This window comes from Tympanuchus pallidicinctus, unplaced genomic scaffold, assembly GCF_026119805.1.
Source record: "Tympanuchus pallidicinctus isolate F22 unplaced genomic scaffold, pur_lepc_1.0 scaffold38, whole genome shotgun sequence".
NCBI classification, from domain to species: domain Eukaryota; kingdom Metazoa; phylum Chordata; class Aves; order Galliformes; family Phasianidae; genus Tympanuchus; species Tympanuchus pallidicinctus.
Genome location: NW_026294756.1, coordinates 1,224,586 through 1,245,374, shown reverse-complemented (window position 1 = coordinate 1,245,374; position 20,789 = coordinate 1,224,586). Strand labels below are relative to the sequence as shown.

General features: G+C 50.1%; 2 protein-coding genes across 4 annotated transcripts; both read right to left on the bottom strand.

Annotated features, from left to right (window-relative positions):
- Window positions 1-1,362: 1,362 nt before the first annotated feature.
- On the bottom strand, window positions 1,363-17,679 carry MED26 (mediator complex subunit 26). Of its 3 annotated transcripts, none has more exons than XM_052699811.1 (3): window positions 17,556-17,679; window positions 4,940-5,014; window positions 1,363-4,082 (listed from the first exon to the last, which is right to left on the bottom strand). In XM_052699811.1, exons 1-3 carry the CDS (start codon window positions 17,628-17,630, stop codon window positions 2,388-2,390), a joined length of 1,845 nt encoding a protein of 614 aa, XP_052555771.1. In that variant the 5' UTR covers window positions 17,631-17,679; the 3' UTR covers window positions 1,363-2,387. The 3 variants fall into 3 exon arrangements, with proteins under 3 accessions (XP_052555771.1, XP_052555773.1, XP_052555772.1); XM_052699813.1 differs by lacking the exon at window positions 17,556-17,679 and adding an exon at window positions 16,874-17,049; XM_052699812.1 differs by lacking the exon at window positions 17,556-17,679 and adding an exon at window positions 16,874-16,942 and having other exon boundaries at window positions 4,940-16,792.
- Window positions 17,680-18,832: 1,153 nt separating this feature from the next.
- SMIM7 (small integral membrane protein 7) lies at window positions 18,833-20,776 on the bottom strand. Its single transcript, XM_052699951.1, has 5 exons — window positions 20,698-20,776; window positions 20,578-20,619; window positions 20,432-20,484; window positions 20,128-20,218; window positions 18,833-19,569 (listed from the first exon to the last, which is right to left on the bottom strand). The coding sequence occupies exons 1-5, from the start codon at window positions 20,721-20,723 to the stop codon at window positions 19,554-19,556; spliced, it is 228 nt and encodes a 75-aa protein (XP_052555911.1). The 5' UTR covers window positions 20,724-20,776; the 3' UTR covers window positions 18,833-19,553.
- Window positions 20,777-20,789: the final 13 nt, after the last annotated feature.

Sequence of the window (20,789 nt, the reverse complement as noted above, 5' to 3'; positions counted from 1 at the left end):
TGACCCTCACAGCAGAAGCAAACGGGAGTTAAAGCTCACGCCGCAAATCACGTGATGTCCCTGGAGATCCTGCAGCACCGGGGGAAGGGCCGAGTCCAGCACGTGGAGCTCCCTCAAGCAAAGCGAGCATCGGCACGGCCGGTTTGCTATGGAGAGCAGCCAAGGGACTCAGGACATCACTCGACCTTCCGGGCCACCGACTGCAGCAGAAATGTAAGCAACTGAAAGTAAAGGATGGTTTTTATAAAGTGTACTTCGTAATTTCCTGAAATTTGCCCCACATTCAAAGGCCTCAAAAGGGCACAGACCCTGTTCCTAAATAGGACCATTTGGGGAAAGAGGGAGGAGGGGTTGGGGAGGGTTTGAATAAAATGCACATTTTTAAAAAATTTTTTTCTTTTTAAACATAAAACAGAAAATAAACATTTCCCAACGTGAGCAACTTCTGAGCCCTCTGCCATCACAGCTACCTTCCTGACAGCAACTTTCTGCAACTCTAAAAAACACTGCCTGATTTCATCAACTGCAGAGGATAAAATGGAAGTAAACTGAAAATATACTTGGAAACATTTTTGGTAACCATTTTTTTTTTTTAGATTTCACGCAGTCCTCGGGTTTCAGAAACAGAAGCAAACAAACGCCAGTAAGATTTCTGAGATGCCCCCATTGCAGTCCCAGTCAAACCACAAAGGCAGGTTTTAACAAGAATGACAAAAACAACCCAAATGTTACCGGCTGCATTCCATGGAATAAACCAAAGCAACGCATGGGGAACACTTCTAAAATCACACTCTGACGGTGAAGAGCTTTGACTCCGCTCTCAAAGGCAGAACTACTTTTACCACGGCAGTGAGACTCAGCACAGATGAGTTCACAGAACGAACAGCACTGAACCTCAGCACCTTTTTGGTATCCCTGGAGTCCCCTCCCCTCCTCCCTGGACAGAAGTCCAGCAGCGGGGACTGTAGAAAACGGCTTGTCCCAAACGTTAAAGCAAATACAGGTAATAGAAATTCTGAGCTTTCTATACTGAATTCTGGATTAGGCTGCTTTAGAAATATTTTTTAACAATTAGGAATAATATATTACAAAATTACCAAGATGAACTAACAATTTTTTAGACTCTGAGGTACATTAACAGTAATTGTGTCATCAGTCTCTCACCCCTGGATGCAACCAGAGTTAAAAACAATCCAACCTGTGTGACCAAACGCCACCAACACACTTGGAAGACATCTCTGCGCCCTGACAGCAGCGCTGCTGGGCTGCGCCTCGCTGGGCTCCGATGGGTTCTGTTACTTTGTCTGAATTGAGCAGATTTTTAAAAATAAATTAGTTCAGTATAAATAATTCACAAACTGCTTTGTGCAAATTTTTTTTATTTCCACATTTATATCACAATGTGTCCACTTAAAGGACCAAATAGCAAAGTTGCTCCCTTCTGCATCCCAGGAACACAGAAGTCTAGGTACTGTACATTCACTAAGGCTCTTTGTTTTTGCAAATTGCGTTTATGATGGATATCCATAAGGCAAACAATATCTAAAGGAATGGTAACAAGTATATTTCCAGCATACAAACAGGCTTCCTTTTTCCCTCTCACAGTACAGTTACGAACTTGTAGCACCCTCGTTACATTTAAGTTCTAGAAAAGGTGATTTTTTTTTTATTTTTTTTTCCTAGAAGTTTGCAGGAAGGGAAAAGGAGGAAAAATATTTGGCTGGTGGTGGTGGGATCAAAATGTCATTAAACATCTGTTTTTGCAGCATTTCTCAGAGACTGGATTTAAACTGAAACCAGACTGAAATATGTGGATGCCCATGGAATGTTGAGCTGAAGCTGGTCTCCCAGCCTGCAGTGCAACACCTGCTGTTTAAAACCCAATCTCCGTACCACATGACTTTAAAAACACAATCATGTTCAGAGATGCGATACAAATAAAACTACAGTTTTTGCACATCGTCTCTTGAATATCTCACTGCCAAATAAAAACCCAAATCAAGTCAAATAAATAGATGCATATTTTGTTAAGGTAACTTCCACAATTTTCTCTGTACCTGCCTGTAGTCAGATTCCGGCATTCAGAAAGTGCTGGAAATCATCTTCGCTTTTGGGGACTAACACTTTTTTATAGCTGGCTCGCTATAGAGTTTTGAACTCAGTTTTCTCAACCTTCGTATGCCTTCCTTTGCAATTGTTAGTAAACTGGTAGCAGCATTTCACAAAAGGAGAATTTAAAGGGAAGAGCTGTACAGAAGCAGCTCCCTCTCACCCTCTGCTCGTTGGGCCTATTTGTCCAGGACAGGAGGCTTTCTCCATCTTTAAGTGGCATAGTGTCTGCCATTCTTGCTAACTGCAAACGTAAAAGCATTTTAGCAAACCTGTACTCAGTCTAGGCAGACGTAAGGCAGGATGTTCAATCTACCATCATCCCCGTGTGGATCTAAAGATATGCACTGTGTCCAATCATACCAGTTACCCTGTGTATCATAACAACCGTTCACGCCTGGCCAGTTATGTTCACGTATTCTGTTGAGATCATCACTCGTGACCTCCCTCGTGACCCCAGGCAAGTCTGTAGGTTTGCTGTTAGGAGCTAGAACGTGAGTCTTTCTAGCCTCTTTTCTAGTGCTTTCCTCCTGCTTTAAATATTCAGACATAAAGTAGTGAGCTCCTGGAGTCTGTACTCCTGATGAAGACAGCAAGCTACTCTGTCTGTTTAAATATGACTGAATTATTTCGTTTCTGGACAATTCTTTCCAGTTCGTTTGTTCAAAGGGGCTTTGCAGGTTGGGTTTTTGCTCCTGCTTTTCCGTTTCTGTCCTGTGCTGTTCAGTAAGTGCAGGGATTTCTACCTGCAAAGGATCTTTCGGTGTTAAAGGTTTTATCTGTCCTGTCATGGGATCAAAAGTGAGCTTTCTCTCTTTTAATCTCACAGGTTTCACACCCCCTTCTGTCACGTGCCCATCCAAGTTGACTGTATAGTCTCTAGGTCGGTACCTTTTCTTCTTTTTGCTATCTGAACCTGAAGCAGCATCATCACTGTCCATTTTCGAAGCGTCCTGCGAAAAGCCGACGTGCGACACGAGAGATTCCCCCGGGTGGGAGCTGGTTTTGCAACCGGGAGACGTGTGCTGCGGAAGCGTCCCTGCTGTGTGCCTGTGCTGGCTGTCAGGAGGCGCCTGCTGCTCCTGCCAGTGCTGGGACACCTCAGACACCGACTGCTGAGAGAACTCCAGTCTTTTCGCTGGCATCGGAGGTGTTGATGGTTGCATCAAGGATGGCGGCGGTGACGGCACCTGTGCAGTGTCTAAGAACTGAGACCTTTGAGATGGACTAGGCATGGAATCCTTTGGTGAGTACGTGGTGTGCTGCCGCGCAAACGCGTCGTGCCTGACATTCCTGGGACTAAACGAGGAGCAGCGCGGACTCTTGGGTTGGTGCGACCCGGAGGTTTCTTCCGATTTATCATGCTGCTGAAGCACTGCAGTCTTTAATAAGGAGGAAGTGCTTGAAGGTTTTACGAGTCCTGGAGAACTGGTGTGAGGTTTTACAGCATTTACTGGGATCTTATTGTGTTTATCATTTTCGCTAAGTTCTGTCCTGCTGCTTTCAGGCCCTGCATGTAGATTTACATCTACAGGACTAGGAAAATTCTCCGGACTACCTCCAATTCCGTTTGTTGGAGGGGGCGAAGAGTTCTGTAATATTTCATGACTAACTTTGGAGACTTTCGGGGGAGGAGGGCCCTGATGCCCATCCCTGTGTTCACCTTTCCTTTTCCGATTTCCCAATTTCTCTGGTTTTGGAGAATTCAGTTTCTGGATATCGTTCCTGCTTTTCAATTCACTGATGGGTTTTGACCCAGCCACGGCAGGAAGGGGCGCTTCTGGTTTGCAGTTGTGAGCACCGCCGTTGGCCGATCCGGGCGGATTCTGCAGCCCTCTTGGCACCGCCTCGCTCGGGGTCACAGGTTCTATCAACTTTTGCCAATTCCGCAACAATTTCTTGGCACGTTTGGCAAGTTCCTCATTGGATGTCTTCTTCCTCACCTCATTGATAAGCCTCCCAAGCCTTGTTTCCTAGAAAAAAAAAAAAGTTGTTTTATAAACAAGTATCATTCGAAACAAAATTCTGACTCCTTTTTTTAAGGTAAATTCTTGCTTTTTAAATGCTTACCCTAAGAAATGCCTAGTACAAATGCTAGAGATGCAAGAGCTGAATTAATCTTTTTGGAAGGGTTAACCCCTCTTGTTCTATGCTGTGCCACACAGCACGAAACCTACTGCTGGTTTTAAGCCACCCCTTCCTTCCTCCCTGGTTAAGGCACCAGAGCCATCAGCTGTGAAAACATCAGAAAGGAATTTTTAAATCCACAAGAATTTTGAGAACAGAGGTGAAAGCTCTGACGTGAGGGAACTGCAGCATCCAGGGCGGAAAAAGTGCACGAATTACAATGAACCTGAGACCCGAGAAAGAGGTGAGCGTTGAAAATCCAGAATCTTGTCCACATGTTGCTGTAACAGGCAAATATAAATCTCCACTGCACAAATCAAAGTGTGATTTATGTCCTCTCTTCCTCCTCTGCCTCCTCCCTCTTTGCTCCCTATCTTGAAAGGCCAACAGATGAGCTTTCCTAAGATGTCCCAACATGGTTCCATAAGCGAAAGGAAGCATCGTGATAAGCAGCAAGTCGTGATTAACACAGAGCCTTACACAAACGGGAACCAGGCTGCACAGCACACCGAGCTGAACCCAGAGAGAAGTGCTGCACACAGAGATGGCAGAAGCAGCATGAGAGGGACACGATAACACCTTCATCGTGAATCCTCCGCAATCAATCCATTGTTTCAAGGAAAGCTCTTATGGAAATCAGACAGGCAGAGAAAGTCCTTTTATTCACACAAGAAAATCAAGCGATGCTCAAATGGTGACGTACCTCAAGTGCCTCTTTGGTAATGGGGTATTTCTCCAGGCTGGAGATCACTTCCAGCACTGCCACCATGTTATGGATCTGCAATAAGGAAGACAAAGTCACTGCACATTTCATGTACAGGTCTCAGTTATCAAACGTGATTTAAGACCTTCCTCTTTATAATTGCTGGAAACATTAATCACAAAACTGCTGTCACATTGTCTAGCTTTAGGGAGCAGACTGTTCAAAAAATAGGGACAAGGACACTTTGCTGACCTAGTTGGAAACTGAAGGAGCTGTAACAAACACACACTTACATAAAACGAAATGAAATAGCAGAAAAAAAAATCAGTGAGCTAACCAGGAAAGTTCTCAGCCCTCAGTCAAGGCATCGGTCACTTGTCCTACAGCCTAAAAGGAAACTTAAACATCAAGTGGACTGAGCAGAGCAACCAGTGGAATCAGAACCGCAGAATTCAGCTCTGAGCACTGCCTTACACTTACATAAGTCTCTTTTGTTTAGTTCTGCTCAAATTGTTCCTGCAGTCACACCAAGGAACAAACTGCCCCAACCCCACGCAGCGCTGCAGGCTGTGCCCGGTAGGGGTCCTCAGACACCCGGCTCCGGCAGCCTGAAAGGCTGCATGGTGCAGGAATGGCACCGCACGAGTCCGTAAGGCAGCGAGGAGAACGTCAGAAACCCATTTTACATTAACAAAGCACATCGCAGATTTTTGATGGGCTTCACTGCAACATTTGTGTGCACGGCAGAGGCAGATCTGCAGACCCACGTGTGATATTAAAACGTTCTGACAGAACTCAGATCCTCGTTTCCATTACCTGACACTAACGGCACTGAAGCCTGGAATTTCTAACTCACCTTTGTAGATGGATTTAAATGATAAGAGGAGGAAAACGTGAATCACTGAACCTCATTTACTGCTTAACTGCACTGTGACTCAACTGGACACGAACGGCACCCGTGGAAAATCTCCCACAGAACCTCTGTGGGGATCCCAGAGCTGCACCCCGCAGCACTGCCAGCTCCTTCTTTGTAAGGAGAGGGGAAGCGTGCAGGGCTCAGCTCCTCCACACCACCCCCATCCTTCTGCCAATCCCAGGCTTTACCAGGACCGCCTTGGATAAAGCTGCCAACAATGAAATGCTTTCCCTGATTTTGAGTCATTTTTTATCCAAAGTTTTTTGTTTTTTTTTTTTTTTTAAAAGTCCATGTAGGCTTTGAGTGATCCGAACTCAGGTTGTAAAACCAACTGCCGACCAAAGCTGAATTTCTCTTGGATGCCCCTGCAGATACCTGAAGCCCCACCGCCCAGCTCAGGGCTGGGAATGCTCCTCTGAAGGTTTAAAGCAGCAACAGCACACGATGTATTTCAGCACTCAGAATTTCATTTCAGGGCACTGACTGTAAGAGTGGATCCTTGCACTCCTTCAGTGCCCAGAAAGGATGGTTTAAGACTGCACTTTAAGTGACACATGACACCATTCAGCTCCCCCAAAGCTTCTAGAATCAGAGCATTTAGGACAGCTGATGATGTTCTCTTTCTCAACACATCTTTCAGAACAGGAGTTACAGGGGTGCAGGAAGGCTCTGAGCATTGAACACGTCAGTAATCGGGACAATCAGTTCTACAGTTACTGGTAATCCCCAAATAGCAGCTCAATGACAAACTGATGGCAAAAAAGGGACTTATCAAAAGGTCAAGATGGGAAAAGCAATACGCTCATGTATACACACACCTACAGCAAGATGAAATTGGTCAGGGAATTTCCAGTAACTGCTTTGCCTTTGTTTTAGAATACCAAGATATCAATGATTGTGCCCAAACCTCCATCGCCAACCAGAGCCCAGGCCCACGCCACGTCTGATAGGTGCTCCATTCCCTCCTCTGACACAACATGGTGCCAATTCTGACAGCAGAAGCTGCCTCACACCACAGCCTGTGCCCACAGCTCAGCAATAGGGCAGCACAGGACGCCTTTTGGGATTCTTCACACATCTGCAACCAATGGGAAACGCTGCTGTGCTGAAGCGCTCAGTGCAAGGAGTGCCAACAGTCAAACACTGCAGGAGCTCCTGCTCTCCTCGTGCTCTGAGTGACACGAAGCCGGGCTCTCCCTCAAAAAGAAAAGCAACAACTTCCATCAACAACTTCCATCCTCCCCCACAAGTTTGGGGTCGCCATTCTGGAGTGCTTCACCCGAACTGGCACAGAAAGAGATTTCAAAATAATACAGAGCAAAATCTCTCGTGGTACAGTCGAATGCTGTGACGAAAAAACAAGGCCGCCAGAAGCTCCCAAAGGCCTCAAGTGCCACCTTTTTAAGACGAAGGCACCTACGGAGGTAACAGCAGCGCATCCACACCGCACAGCAGGGCCTTCCCTTAGAGCATCAGTTACTGGCTTCAGAACACTCACACTGTCACACAACTGACAGGAGCACAAAGCGACCAAACCTGTCAGGACATCACCCGACTGTGAGCAGCAGCAGGAAGGAGCATTTATTCACACACAGTTATTAGAAATGCTAACTGGCACACAGCAGGCAAAGCAGCAGCACAGTGGAGGGGGAGTTGGGCAACCTCTCTGCAGACCGTGCAAGAGCACAGTTGCACAACTCCGTGCCTCCAACTTGCACATTGCTTTCATTTCTATTTTGCCTTTGTCTGCTTCCACTGCAACCCATCACTGCTGCCCCAAAACAAAGCCTCCCACAAAGCAATCCCAGGACCCGGCAGCAAACAACTACAAATAATTCACACTGCATTCCAAATGACCCCATGCTGTTCCCGTGTGGTGAAGGCTGACTGGTCCGGGTTAATTCACTCCAAGTTTACTGGGGAACATCTGCTCCGAGTCATCCCCAGTAATCCTTTCCAGCCAACCCTGATGACAGTCACGGAAAACAAATCTTATTTATTCCATGCAGGTCTCCCTGTGCCGCTCAGCCGTCCGCTGGAGCTCGCTGCTGCTGTGTCAGATCTGTTCCAAGTTCAGCAGTAAATGCTTTCACCGCAGTCTCAGACAACAGCACGGGTTTCTGAACTGTGGAAAGCTTCAAACAGTGGAATTTCTGCTCTTTAATTGCCATCTTAATCCTATTTTACTGTTACACGCTAAGACCAATCCCATAACCAACAGGTGAGCTCCATGCAGCGGTTTAAGAAGGACAAAAGCAGGTCTGGCAAGGGGGATGCACTGCAGGACCGGCAGCGCTGGGCTCTTCCCTGCACAGCACAGAACCCACAGAGCTGCACGTGGCTGCTGCTCCCGCTATGCGCTGCCAGCCCCACGCACAGCCCTGTGCAGAGACAACCCTCAGCATCTTCCTGTAGGCCACCACACACCGCCCTACAGGGCCAGCACTGCTGAAATGGACAGGAAGACAGCAGCATTCCCACAGAGCCACGGCCTCCCCGCTCTTCTCCAAAGCTCTCCAGCAGTTTGCTCGTGTCCAAGCACCAATCCTGCCCCAGACTGCAGCCTCCAATCAATACCAAGTCTTTCCCGCAACACTGCACTTGTGTAACAGTTATTTCACTGCATTATAATCCAAAGTGTGGAGTAAGAATAAAGAAGAGAAGAGCTGCTGTTCATAGTAGGTTTTATTTAAATGGTGCAGGGGAAATGCAGCAGGATGGTATTTATTTAGCACCTCATACAGGGACGTGCTGGACGCAGAAGTGAGCATCACACCACACAAACAGCAACCTGTAACGCCATTTATTCAAAGACACAAACACTCAGAGTGAGAATTCAGGTTACGATCTGCTGGTATTTAGATCAGTTCCTTTGCAGCCAATCTATTAACAGTTTCCCCTACCCCCAACGTGACATGAAGTTGTCTAAAGATAGGGAACACGAGATGCTATTCACAGAAGTGACACTGCACACCATGCACTACTTCAGTCAGAATTTCTGAAAACGTTTGAAAGTCAGTTTGCTGAATGGAATTCAAACATTCCCTGGCATACAAAAGACACAGTTAATGGTGGAGGAGAGCTTCCTATAGCATTTAGGGAAGGAGACCCTTAAAAATGGAGGAACAGATGCTTTAGGCACGAGTTGAAGACGTCCCCTGAGAGCACCTTCTACAACAGAGAAATTCACTGGGAGTCCACACTTGGAAAACTGATCAGCAATTTGTGCTGCAGAACAACAGCAGAAGGAACAGCCCTCGCTCGTGAGCACGTGGCTCTGTGTGGCACTCAGCCTTACCCCAGCTTTAGAATTTCCACCTCTAACTGAAAGTTTGAACAGGCTGCATACATTTTACTTGCACTTAGCTTTTATTCAACGGTCAGGTAACGCTACCCAGATTCCTTCCCATCCCTGCCTCACAAAGCCAGAATCAAACCAGCGTTAGGTCAGAGCGCAGCAGAACACTGCACTGCCAGGGGTGGGCAGGCCTGAAGTGCTCCATGTGAGCAAGGCAGCAGCTCAGCCCTGATCCCTTGTGGCACGTGAGTAAGGTGTGGAAAGATGAGCACAGCCAGGAGAGCCACAGCAGTGTGCCAGCAGGGGGGTCTTTAAGGCAACCGAAGGCAGCACTGTAAACTGCTCTACTCATGCTTATTAACCAGTAACCAAACAGCTTTCTTATTACAACAAACAGGAATAACTGCAGACTGACTTCACCACTCGCACTGCAGCCCGCACACAGAATCACACCCTGTCTATCCCTGCTCCCACTGCTCACAAAGGATGCCCACTGGCTGCAGCACAACACACACACTCCCCTTACTTTTCTCCCTCTCCTCACCAAAATAAACAACCAAAGACCCACCACCCCACACCTCCAGACCGTGAAGCAGAGCAGAACTTTTTAGGGGAGCAAATTCTTGGAGCCAATTTGAAAAGCCCTGCAGCAGAAGCACAGGCAGGCTGTGTGAGATGCTGCTCACCCAGACAGGCACTGTGTGGACTGAGGGGGCACAGCAGTGGGGGCTGCCATGGTGTACCACCAGCAAGGTGAAAGTCCTGGTCTTCACTCAGCCACTCCAATAAGGAATGGAATAGGAATCAAATTTGGGTGGAAGCACACATTCATCTCAAGTGCTACAGTTCAAGAATGTACACAAAGAGGAGTTCAGAGGATGGTGGTGACAAGAGGTGTTGAAAACACGGTCAACAAGAAAAAGTTTAAGTGCTCAGTTCATATTGTATTGGAAAAAGTAGGTAGGAGACAACAGAGCTTGAAGAAAGCCTTTCCATGCATTATAGACATCATAAAGAAAAGGTCATCAATTGTTCTCATGCTTGCTGACCTGATTTGGCCCAAGACAAACACTGATTATGTATCAGGAATAACCAGAGTGCTACCAGCACACTCAAATAAGGCCTCTATCAGTTTCTGCAGACATTACTGGGGTTCAAGCACAGATCAGAGCAACCTGGAAGGAAAGTTTTACATCAGTGGTGTTACTTCAGAGGCAGAGGACCACACAGCTCCCAGACATCCATCCCTCCCTCCTATGCACAGCCAGGACTGGGCACAGAACACAGCAGTGGAGATGCTGGAACGCCTGCTCTCCCTTCCACCTATCAGCCAACTCAATCCAGTCCTCGTCAGTCCTGGCTTCCAAAGAAAGGCACACAGGTAATTACAAGCAGCAGTCTGTATGATAAAGGACTCGGGATGAATTTTTAAAGGATCTGGATGAATTTTTTGTGGGATGGCAGCCCACAAATACACAGATCCCAGCATGGCCTGCTATGAAGGCACTCCCTGGCTGCAGAACGATGTAGCATCCCTTGTCAGCTGCACAACTACAGAGCACAGTGATGTGCTCACAAGAAAGTGAGTGTGGCACACATGTTCACAAACCTGGGAAGAGCACCATCACAAACGGGGAAGGCTTTAAAATCAAGTTTGCAGAAAAATAATTCACTACCCTCTCATCAGCAACTAGTAATACAGAACTTACGTCAGCGTGTATTAGAGAGCTTTAATGGAGACGCCAAAAAAAAGTGCAGTCAATTGATCCTGGAATTATTGCTCACCAAATTCTGGGTAAAACAACACAGCCCACCTCACAGCACCTCCAGCACTCAGCCTTCCCTGCCCACCCAGAGCTGCGAGCTGGAGATGGTTTGTTTCAGAAAGCTGTGAAGGTGCAGCAGAAGAGCTGTGTGTGCTCCCAGACAAAAGGTCCGGATCTGCAGGATCAGCACACAGAGCTCACTTGAGGAGCAAGTATCATGAAAGTGTGCTAGAAAGAAGCTGCAGCGAAGAGCTGGCTGTCACCCTCAGACACAACTGCCACCTCTGCACAATCATCTCTGCAGTAAAAGCTTCAAAATACACCAAGCTGAGATTGTCACCGAGTGCTGCCGACAGACTCGGATGTAGGATTCCTCTCCTCCCTAACAGCCACGGCACAGAAGCGCGTGGTTCAGCACAACACACCTCAATACATTTCACTTCCAGGCATTCCCTCAATAGATTTCCACGGTCCAGGCTGGATGCTGTTTAACACTTTGACATCAGCAGCCAGAGCGAAGGAAGCGGCCCCAGCAAACACCAACACAGCGTTATGTTCAGCAGATCACACCTCAAATTAAAGCAGTTTGTTAGCCCTGCAATATTGTTCCAAACGCCAAAAGCACGAATTACCTGCAGAAAGAATAATTTAGCTACGAGAACACTGTATAAACAAACCTGCAATTACATTAAAGTGAGTGTGATATACTTACCTGTACCCAAAATATTTCCCCAAAGATAAGTGCCCACAGGGCCACGGCACACCGTGTTACACAGACCAGGGAAAGTTCATTGCAAGTTATCACTGAGCACAACACGGACCTCTCAGGGCTGCAGTGAAGCGTTATCAGTGGAAGCAGGCATCTGTGTGTTGTTGTGTTTGGTTTTTTTTTTTTTTTTTAATATGATATTTATATTTGTTTTTAACTCCAAACATTATATAATAATATCTATGGCTTAGAAGAAGCACTTCTTAATTAGTACCACATTTCCCCAGTGGGCAGAAGTAATTCCTTCTCTTTCTACCCTGACACGTATTGCTCCTGAAAGAAAAAAAAAAGAGCCCTGGACAAGAGCAGAGCCCCCAGAGATGGGAGCTCCCCAGGAGCTGCACAGCATGTGAAGCAGCACTGCTGTGCTTGGGGTGACGCGGGGCAGCAGCCGTCACAGGTCTGTACCAGAAGTGCTGGAGATGCAGCAGCTCACAGCAGACCCTAAAGCAGTCTCACCCTCAGTAGAATGGTAACAGCTGGCAAATCTTGTTGCTATCCTAGGCCTGGACTTCTGAAACACAGGTTAAGCTGAGGGTCTTCACATCTTACACAACACCAGTTGTGGCTCCCCCCACCCGGAGCACGCGGCAGCAAACACTGCCCTCCCACCTCCTGCACTGCCACCCCCTGCTGTGTGCCCAGGCTCCTGGGGCCCCGCTGCCCACAGCTGGAGCACTGGGAAGCAGCAGCATGGGCTGCTCAGAGCCAGGGGGTGTGAGCACAGCCAGCACACCTGGGCAGACAGCACCCCACACACCAGCTTTCCCCACACTGTGTTTCGTGGTGACTGGAAGAGGTGATTCCAGACATTGATCCTACCTACAAAAAGTCACCTCTTCCCTTCAGTCAACTGCTTCGTGGTTACAAGCAGCGTTACGGCAGTTATTTCCCCTTTCCTAATGGTGCTGCCAGTGCTGTGCTGCAGCAACAGCAGGCACACAGAGGGATGGGAAGGGGCTGAGAAACAAAACCTGACCGTAAGGCTCCCACAGCCACCCCGAGCAGCACAGGTGAGCACAGTGAGCTCCCACGGGGCCCCAGAAGCCCCAGCCAGCGTAGGGCAGGGGGGAGGCACAGGAAAGCAAGAAGCACTCTGCTTTTTAGCCTCAGTCCCTATTTAAGTGCTTTCAACCCACCCGAGCTGCCATACCTATGGCATTGCTGTGTCGCGAGGAGCAGACATTGCATCAGGTACATCAGGCAGCTGAGCTAGACCAGAATCTGTCAGAAAAAACTATTCTGTCATTTTTCAACCCAGATGGATTCCCCAGTTCAAGCTCACAGCCAGATTCTGCAGACAGCTGCACCAGCACACAGAAGGGATGCACGTAGCAGGAATAAGGAGAGGCATTATTTAACATCACCGTGAAACCAACACTCAAATTACAGCTTAAAAGCAAATGACTACTGCCATCAACACTGCAACCTGCACAGCACCAAGGAATTAGCAACAGAAAGCTCATTTGGCAGCCCCACATCTTCAACCCTCCCAACTCAAACTCCCCACTACTTCTGTTTTTCACAGATTCTGCCTTTGCAGCTCAGTGACGCTAAGTCTCACTGCAGCATGGAGCACAGTGCAGACTCCTCTCTAGGAGCAACACAGCTCTGCCAGCAGCTACAAACCTCCTGGCCAGGCAAGCACCACATCGGAGCAGTTAAACCCAGCATCTGTATGAGCATCACAGGCACTGACACAACACAGCCAGCAAGCGAAAAGAAAACTACCAATTAATTTGCAAGCTGTTTTGGAACGAGATGAGCAGTAAGACAGGAGAGAGAGGCCGAAAAACCAGCAGCATCACCACCCTTAAACCAGTGGGTTGAAAGATACTCAGCTGCTGACAATACAGAGCATTAAGAAGCAGAACACAGTGAACACAGCAGGACTCCTACCTGCAGCCACCTGACCTCCCCCAGCAGCCAGGACTCCAGGCTAAGAAACACCACAGCCATCTGCAGTTTCCCCACACACCTGAAGCAATCAGCCACCAAGGCACAGAGCAGGGCTGGGATTTGATTGAAACACTCAAGAAGCAGACAAAAACCAACGAGAGGTACAGCAGGTTCCATCCTCTTTGCACACCACAGCTTCCTCAAAACTGATAAGCTCATTAAGGGCCTCACAAAAACGGATAAAGCTGAAGCAAAAGCCATGCCTACTTTCGCCCACACAACGCTTCCCTGCATCTCCAGAAATTACCAAGACCCTCCCAAAGCAAAGCGCTGCCCTCCTTCACCCCCAGCACTGATATTATTAGAGCTGTGTCTGGCACTGTCTATTTGGAACAAGCTCCCCTTCCTTTTAACATCAGCTCTAGAAAGCAGATCTCACTGATGCTTTTGTGCCTGGACTTCAGTAAAGCAACCAACCCAGAAAACAGCACGGAAGCACCGCTAACCATGAGACTGGAAGATCACCCAAAACTCTGGCAAACGTAACGCAGTGCACAGACCAATTCATCATTAATGTTTTGGACTGCAGACCTCTGCTGGAGGCCGAGCAGCAAAGCCATGAAGCTCAGTGTGCACAGCAGCCTGGTCTGCAGGCAGCCCGACCCACACAGCGAGCATCCGAGAGGCGGTGACCTCAGACCAGAGCTGGGCTCACACCTCAGAGCGCTATTAACAGCAAGTAAGTAAATTATTGTCTAATATTCCAAATACAAAGGTTGCTACACATTCAGGCTGAGGACCCATTAATTGTGAGCACAGTTCTAACAGCCTCTCCCACCACACTCCCTGATGGGGCCGGAGTGCCTTCACCCCGCAGAGGGGCTCAGCTGGGCACAACGGGTGCCTTCTCAGCACAGCGAACCCAAACAGAAAAGCACTGCTTCTACCAGAACCAGGAACCCCTCTCCCCTAAGAGCCCACACAGCTATAAGAGGCCGTCAGATGCTTCTCCAGCTACAGTGTCCAAGAAATGCTCCCAGGAGGAGGATTTCCCTGCAGGAGCCACACTGCCCTGCTGGGGGTACAACACCCAACTCCCTGCTGGGCCCGTCCCACTGACCCCGTGCTGATATGTAGGCTGTAAGTCATGGAGCAGAAGTAGTTTGTCCATGTTTTTTCAAGGGGAAAAGGCTGAATAAATGGAGAAATAACAGCAGACATCCCAGGTGGCTTCCAAGATGATGTAATTTTTTTAAGATAGCTTATTTCTTAAAGGTCTCCTTTGAAATAGAGGTTACTCATACAAATAGTGAACTAGGTGTGTGAAAATAAGTTATACATACATTCTGCAGCAAGTACTAGAAGTGGTCTCAAGTGCTAAATGTGTGTACAGTGTAAGCAACACTCTGGAGTGAGCAGGGCTTCAGGCAGAGATTAAAACAGATCAACAATTGGAATAGATAACAGCTTCTGAAAGCACATGGGTTCCAACAACCTGAGGAAAAGCCATCCTGTCAAACTCACCACAGGAAGGGACCTTCTCCGACAGGACCTCAGACTTATCCAAGATTTGCTCATATCACAAAGACCTCCATAGGCCCGCTGGACTGAATATCCACACGGCTGAAGCGGGTTGTGTTGGGGACGATATCAGCAAAGCTGAAGTTAACAGCACCTCGCAGCAAAGCATGATGAGAAGCACATCCCCTCCTCAGCCCCACCAAACAGATCCCTCTGCTGCAAGAATTTGGTGCAGTTTTCACCCCTCTCCTCTCCAGAAACACACATGTACCCACACCAACAATTACATCGAAAAGTCCAAAAGAAAGTCAGGCCTCAAAGCTTCTTTCTTAGTAAACAAGGAAGTCAATCACAATAATGAATGCTCTAAGTTTGAACGCAACCACTTCTTTCAAGAAAAGACTCCAGAAGCCAGAAGAAAGCAGCCACAACTTTCCCTGAGCATCAAGAAGTGCTGCAGCTCAGAGCTGCATGACTGCATCCTGTGGGAAGACAACAGAGCAGCTTCTTGTACTTCTGCATTGGAGATCGGGTCAGATTTAAGTTACAGTTTGCTTTTAAGGGTGTTCAAAACTCAAGTTTTTCTTCCCTTCACAAAAACAGCACAGCAGATAGTTCTGTCTGTCCATCTACTGTTCACCACGTGTTGGAAAAAAAGTCCAAGTCTGTATGCTGAACCTCAACTCCACCACTGCTGCTCTCATTCAAAGAAGAGGTTAAAATGGAAGACAGCCCCCTGCCTACAGGCATTTCTGAACAATGGGCTGATTTTTCCGCCGCTAATTATTGCCCTGGATAAGTATCAAGTATGTAGAATTATAATTTAACATACATTGCTGCTAAGCTTATGGGGCTACTGACCTCCTGGCTGCCCAGCAGAACATTGCCTGATGCTCAGACCTCCCCAGCAGAGCTGCTGCCCCGTCCCACCACCACAGCACAACCTGACACTGCATATGGACAAAGCACATTCATCACAAAACATAATTCTTAGGTCCTTAACCCTACACAGATACAATGTTTTAGAAAGTAATCCCAGAAGCAGGGCAACCAGAGTCAGCAGGTCTGAAGTTACAAGAAACCACAGCTCTAATAGAATTATGTTTAACTGGGCTGATGCTCAGAGCAAGGTAAAATGAAAAATCTGTGGCCACAAGAAGAAGGCCCAGAGCAAACAGAACTCATGAAGCAATGTTTCAGTGTCAACCAAGTTAAAGGACTGCAAACTCCAGCAATGGTGAGATTTGAAAGCCCACCATCATCACTCATTACTGTTGCTCAAGCTGGTAACACTGCAGCTCGTGACAAACGTGTATCACAGCAGGTTGTCACAGGGTGGTTTTTCTTTCAGTTTTCACATCGCTTGCACGGCGCTACAGGATGCTTCCAAATGGCCAGAACTTCATCAGCTACTCTGAGAACACCAACACCAGTCTGCTACGGGAGATATTTGCTCAGAGAGAAGCAGGCACAGCTGTGATGGGACCCAGAGCCCACCTGGCAGCACTGGTGCAGCACAGCACACTGCAGCCTGACTCACCCTGCTGCCCCACGACAGACTGCAGACGGCCGGGAGCAGCGCAGCTCTGAGTGCTGCCATGCAGATGTCGATCTAAGGCTGAAGAAATCTGGCAGACTGCAGACCCTGCAGCCCTCTCACCATAATAAACACTGATGTGAAGAGCTGCTTTAATAAGCCAAAAAACCTTAAAAGGAGTAAATAACATTTTGGATAACCACAGCTTACACACAGAAGACCACTTACTGGTAAAATCTACGCCGACTCCCGTGCTTACTCTACATCCCAGAAGGAGCAGATAAGCTCATTAGCGCTCTGCAGGGAAGGATAAAAGCGAAGACCGAGGCCGCCCGCAGCCGGAGCCGCTCCAGCGCCCCGGATCCACCTTCGAAGCCCTCCGGGCGACCCCCGAACGCGGGGGCGGCCCCGGGCCCAATGTCTGCGGCGGGAGGCGGCAGAGGGGCCGCGGAACAGGTGGGCGCCCCGCGAGGCTCCGCAGCCCGGCCCAGAGCCCCCTGCAGGCCGCACCCGAGCCGCGGCCTGGCGTGGGGAGGCCGCCGGGCCGCGCGCCGCATGGCCGGGTAGAGCCGGACGGCGCCGAGAGACGGCGCGGGGCGAGGGGTGGGGGAGGGGAAAGGGGGAACACGGCCCGAAGGGAAACGGGAAGAAACCGCCGAGCCCCGTGGACGGAGCGGAGCCGCCGGGAGCCGGACCGGGGGCAGCACGGAGCCGGGAGCTGCCCGCTACCGCCCGCAGCGGAGGCTTCCGGTGCCCGGGCTGGAACGCGTCGAGCCGCGGTCCCGGCAGGAGAAGAGGCGGCGGCTCCCGGCGTTCCCTTAGCAGGCGGCGGCGGGGCCGGAGGGCGGCCGGAGCTCAGCGTCCCCGCGCCGCCAGTCGGGGAGCCTCGGGCCCGGCGGGCCGTACTCACGTTGCTCTGCGGGTCGATGGCCTGCAGCAGCCGGTCCCTGATCTGCTGCGGGGAGGGGGCCGGAGCCGCTGTCATTGCCTGGGCGAAGCGGGGCGGCCGCGGCCGGGGCGGGCGGGCGGCGGGGCCGGGCCGGGCCGGGGCGGCGGCTCCTCACTCGCCGGCGGCGGCGGCCTCCTCGGGGAGCCGGAGTCGCATGTTCGCTCCCCGCGGAGCGGGGGCGGCGGCGCTCGGAGCGGGTCGCGGAGGAACCGCGGCGGCGCGACCGGGCCGGGCCCGACTGCTCCGCTCGGGGCCGAACTCAACTGTGGGCAGGAGCCAGCCCCGCGCAGGGCACCATGGGACACGCCCGACGCCGTTACGCACGGCGCGCCCCTGACGTCCCTCCGCACGCAGCAGCAGACGCGGACTGCGCATGCGCGGCGGGCACCGTGACGGGAGGTGGGGGGTCGGGGTGGCCGCGCGTGCGCGGGTGGTGGCGCGGCGCTGCGGGGTCGGACGGGGGACTGAAGGAGCGCTGCGGGGCCGGACCCGGAGCGCCGCCGTGCTGCGCTTCTGCCTCCGGCCGCGGTCTAAACGGAGCCGGTGCCCCGGGGCGGCCTTATGGAGGGAACGGCCGACGGGCGTCCGGAGCGATGCGAGGGCCGGGACGGGGCGGAGCGGCCGCAGCCCGAGCGGAGCGGTGCGGAAGGGAGCGCGGCTCCGTCCGCATCTTCACAGGGCGCGGAAACAACCCGCGCCTCTTCACGCGGCCGCTCCTCGGCGGTTCCGCCCCGCGCGCTGTTTTGCGACATCGCTTTCGGCTCGCGGTGCGGCACGGCGGCCGTCAGCGGGAAAAGCTGGCCGTGCCCCCGAAGGAGCCGCCGGCCCGGAGCTCAGCGCGGCTCCGGCATCGCCCGCCCCGCCCCCACTCTTGGACGGAGAGCCGCAACGCGGAGCTGTGGACGGGGCCGCCCCGCTGGGCAGCGCTACTATTGCTAATACACATGGACTGAAATACAAAAACCACAGAAATCGCATGCAAGATGTGAATTAAGGTTAAATTTAAAGGGCCCTAAAGTATTTCCGCGCAGCACAAACCCAGCTGAAGGACTCTCTTATCCGTGTATTCTACGTTCATTACTAGGGAAGGTCACCGGCCCAAACACTGATTTAACATTAAAGAATAGCACAAAAACCTGGGTTTGCAAGTTACTGGAAGTTACAACCTAATTAAAATATCTCAAAAAAACACCAATATTGAATTAATTTCTCCTTACTGGAATAAACACAACATTAAATTTACCCTTAAATAGAACTTTTATTCAACCAAATTCAAAATGATTCCAAAACTTCCTCAGGATTACAGATTTTTTCTGTTCAAAGTCCCTTATGTATTGCTTAGGAAAAAAAACCTTATATTGAAATTTGTATCTAAACATTAATTTATTGGGAGAAAAAAAGTGAGAATCCTTTTTTGAGGTGTCCGTATCTACTTCTCCAAAGAAAAATGGAATTGTGAGGGAAAATGACTTCTTTTTTCCAGTTACATCAATACTTTACTCAGCTTCACAATAATGAAGTGACTTCCACGCGACCCACAGTGCAGTGACAGCAGGGATGGAGCGAGGACGGCGCAGAGCTGCACGGCTGTGGCTTTCAGTCAGCTGCAATGCGCTGCACATCAGGCACCCAATGCTGAGCAACACAATTTCAAGTTGGCTTTTTTTTTTTTTTTTTTTTCCTTTTTCTCCTCCCAGTGAAGTTGAAATTATTTTACTTTGAAGCCTTTGGCTCAGGGGCTGGGAGGCTCCCCACCCTGCAGCACGCAGCCCTGTACTCCCCCCACGTTATGCAGCCGGGGGGGTTGGGGGGAGCTGTGTGCTGTGCTGCTCCATGGAAAGAACCTGCCACAACCCCAGGGCTGTATGTGGAAAGCATTATAATCTTTTACTTGATAGAAAAGTTAGGTTTGCAGCCAAAAGTCTCTTCCAGGTTACCAGATGTGTTTGTGGATGACTTTCAAGATCCAAATAACCTGGTGGATGCAACAGAAAAAGAGCAGATGAGAGACCTATAGCATAACAGCCACACCAGCACTGCAGCTTAGAACACCACTGCACCGCTGCTATTGGTTTTCCTCTGCCATACATTGGGCCGAAGGGCTACAGCAGCAAAAAGAAAACAGGAATTTTGCCAGTCTGCCTATCTGAACTACAATCCAGAGTTTCCAGAGCCTGTTCTCATGGCTCGCTTTATTATGTGGCATTATTTCCCTCCCCAAATGAAAATCATCCTAAAGTTCACACTGTGTTGCGTTTATAGGCGCTGAATTAAATGATGTCATATCCAAGCCTAAAACAATTGCACACTGTCAAGAGGTTCTCATGCACTAAAGGTGCCTGCACTGGCAGAAAATGAGGTGAGCCACTATTTTTAGGAAGATCAAAGCAGATGAGCAAAATGAGAGCCTAGTGATGGAACAAGAGTGCGAGGAGTTGGGAGAGAGATCAGAAAAGAAATACACTTACAAGAAAAAACCAACATTATGTGGCTTCAGACGAACAAATGCCAGGTGCTGCACGGCTCTACTTACACAATCATGCAGAACATCATGAAGACATTCCACAAGGCAATGAAGATTCGGAAATACCTAAGACTCAGCAAGAACTCCCTGATATTGTCACCTAAAAGCCAAGAGGAGAAATCTTAGACTTGAAAAATACCCAACGCCGCAGCGCGTCGCGTTTCAGCACTAGCTAAGAAATATAAGGGAACGCAGACGTACAAAAAGAGTCAGAGAACAAAATTCACGCACGGAGGGCACTGCAGAGCCGCCCGGCGCCGCCCCGAGGCCTCGCAGCCGCCAATCCTCCCCCCCCCTCCCCCCGGGCTGTTACCGGTCGTGGGCTCCCTCGCCCCCTCGCCGAAGCCCTCCGTGTCTCTCCTCCTCCTGCGGGAACAGAAGCGCCGTTACCGCGCGAAGCGCCGGGCCCGGGGCTCCCGGGGCTCCTACGCCGCCCTCCCCGCCCCGATCCCCGCTCACAGTCTGAAGTTCAGCACGGCGCCGGCGTTCACCAGCAGCGTTCTGAGGAGAGACAGAGAGAGCGCATCAGACGCGGCCGGTCCCCAGCAGCCCTCCCCGCCCCCGGGCCCGGCCCGCTACCCGCAGAGCAGCAGATCGCCCAGCATGGCGGCAGTCCTGGCGCCGGAAGCGGAAGAGGCGGGCACTCTGCCCGCGGTCGCGGCGCATGCGCG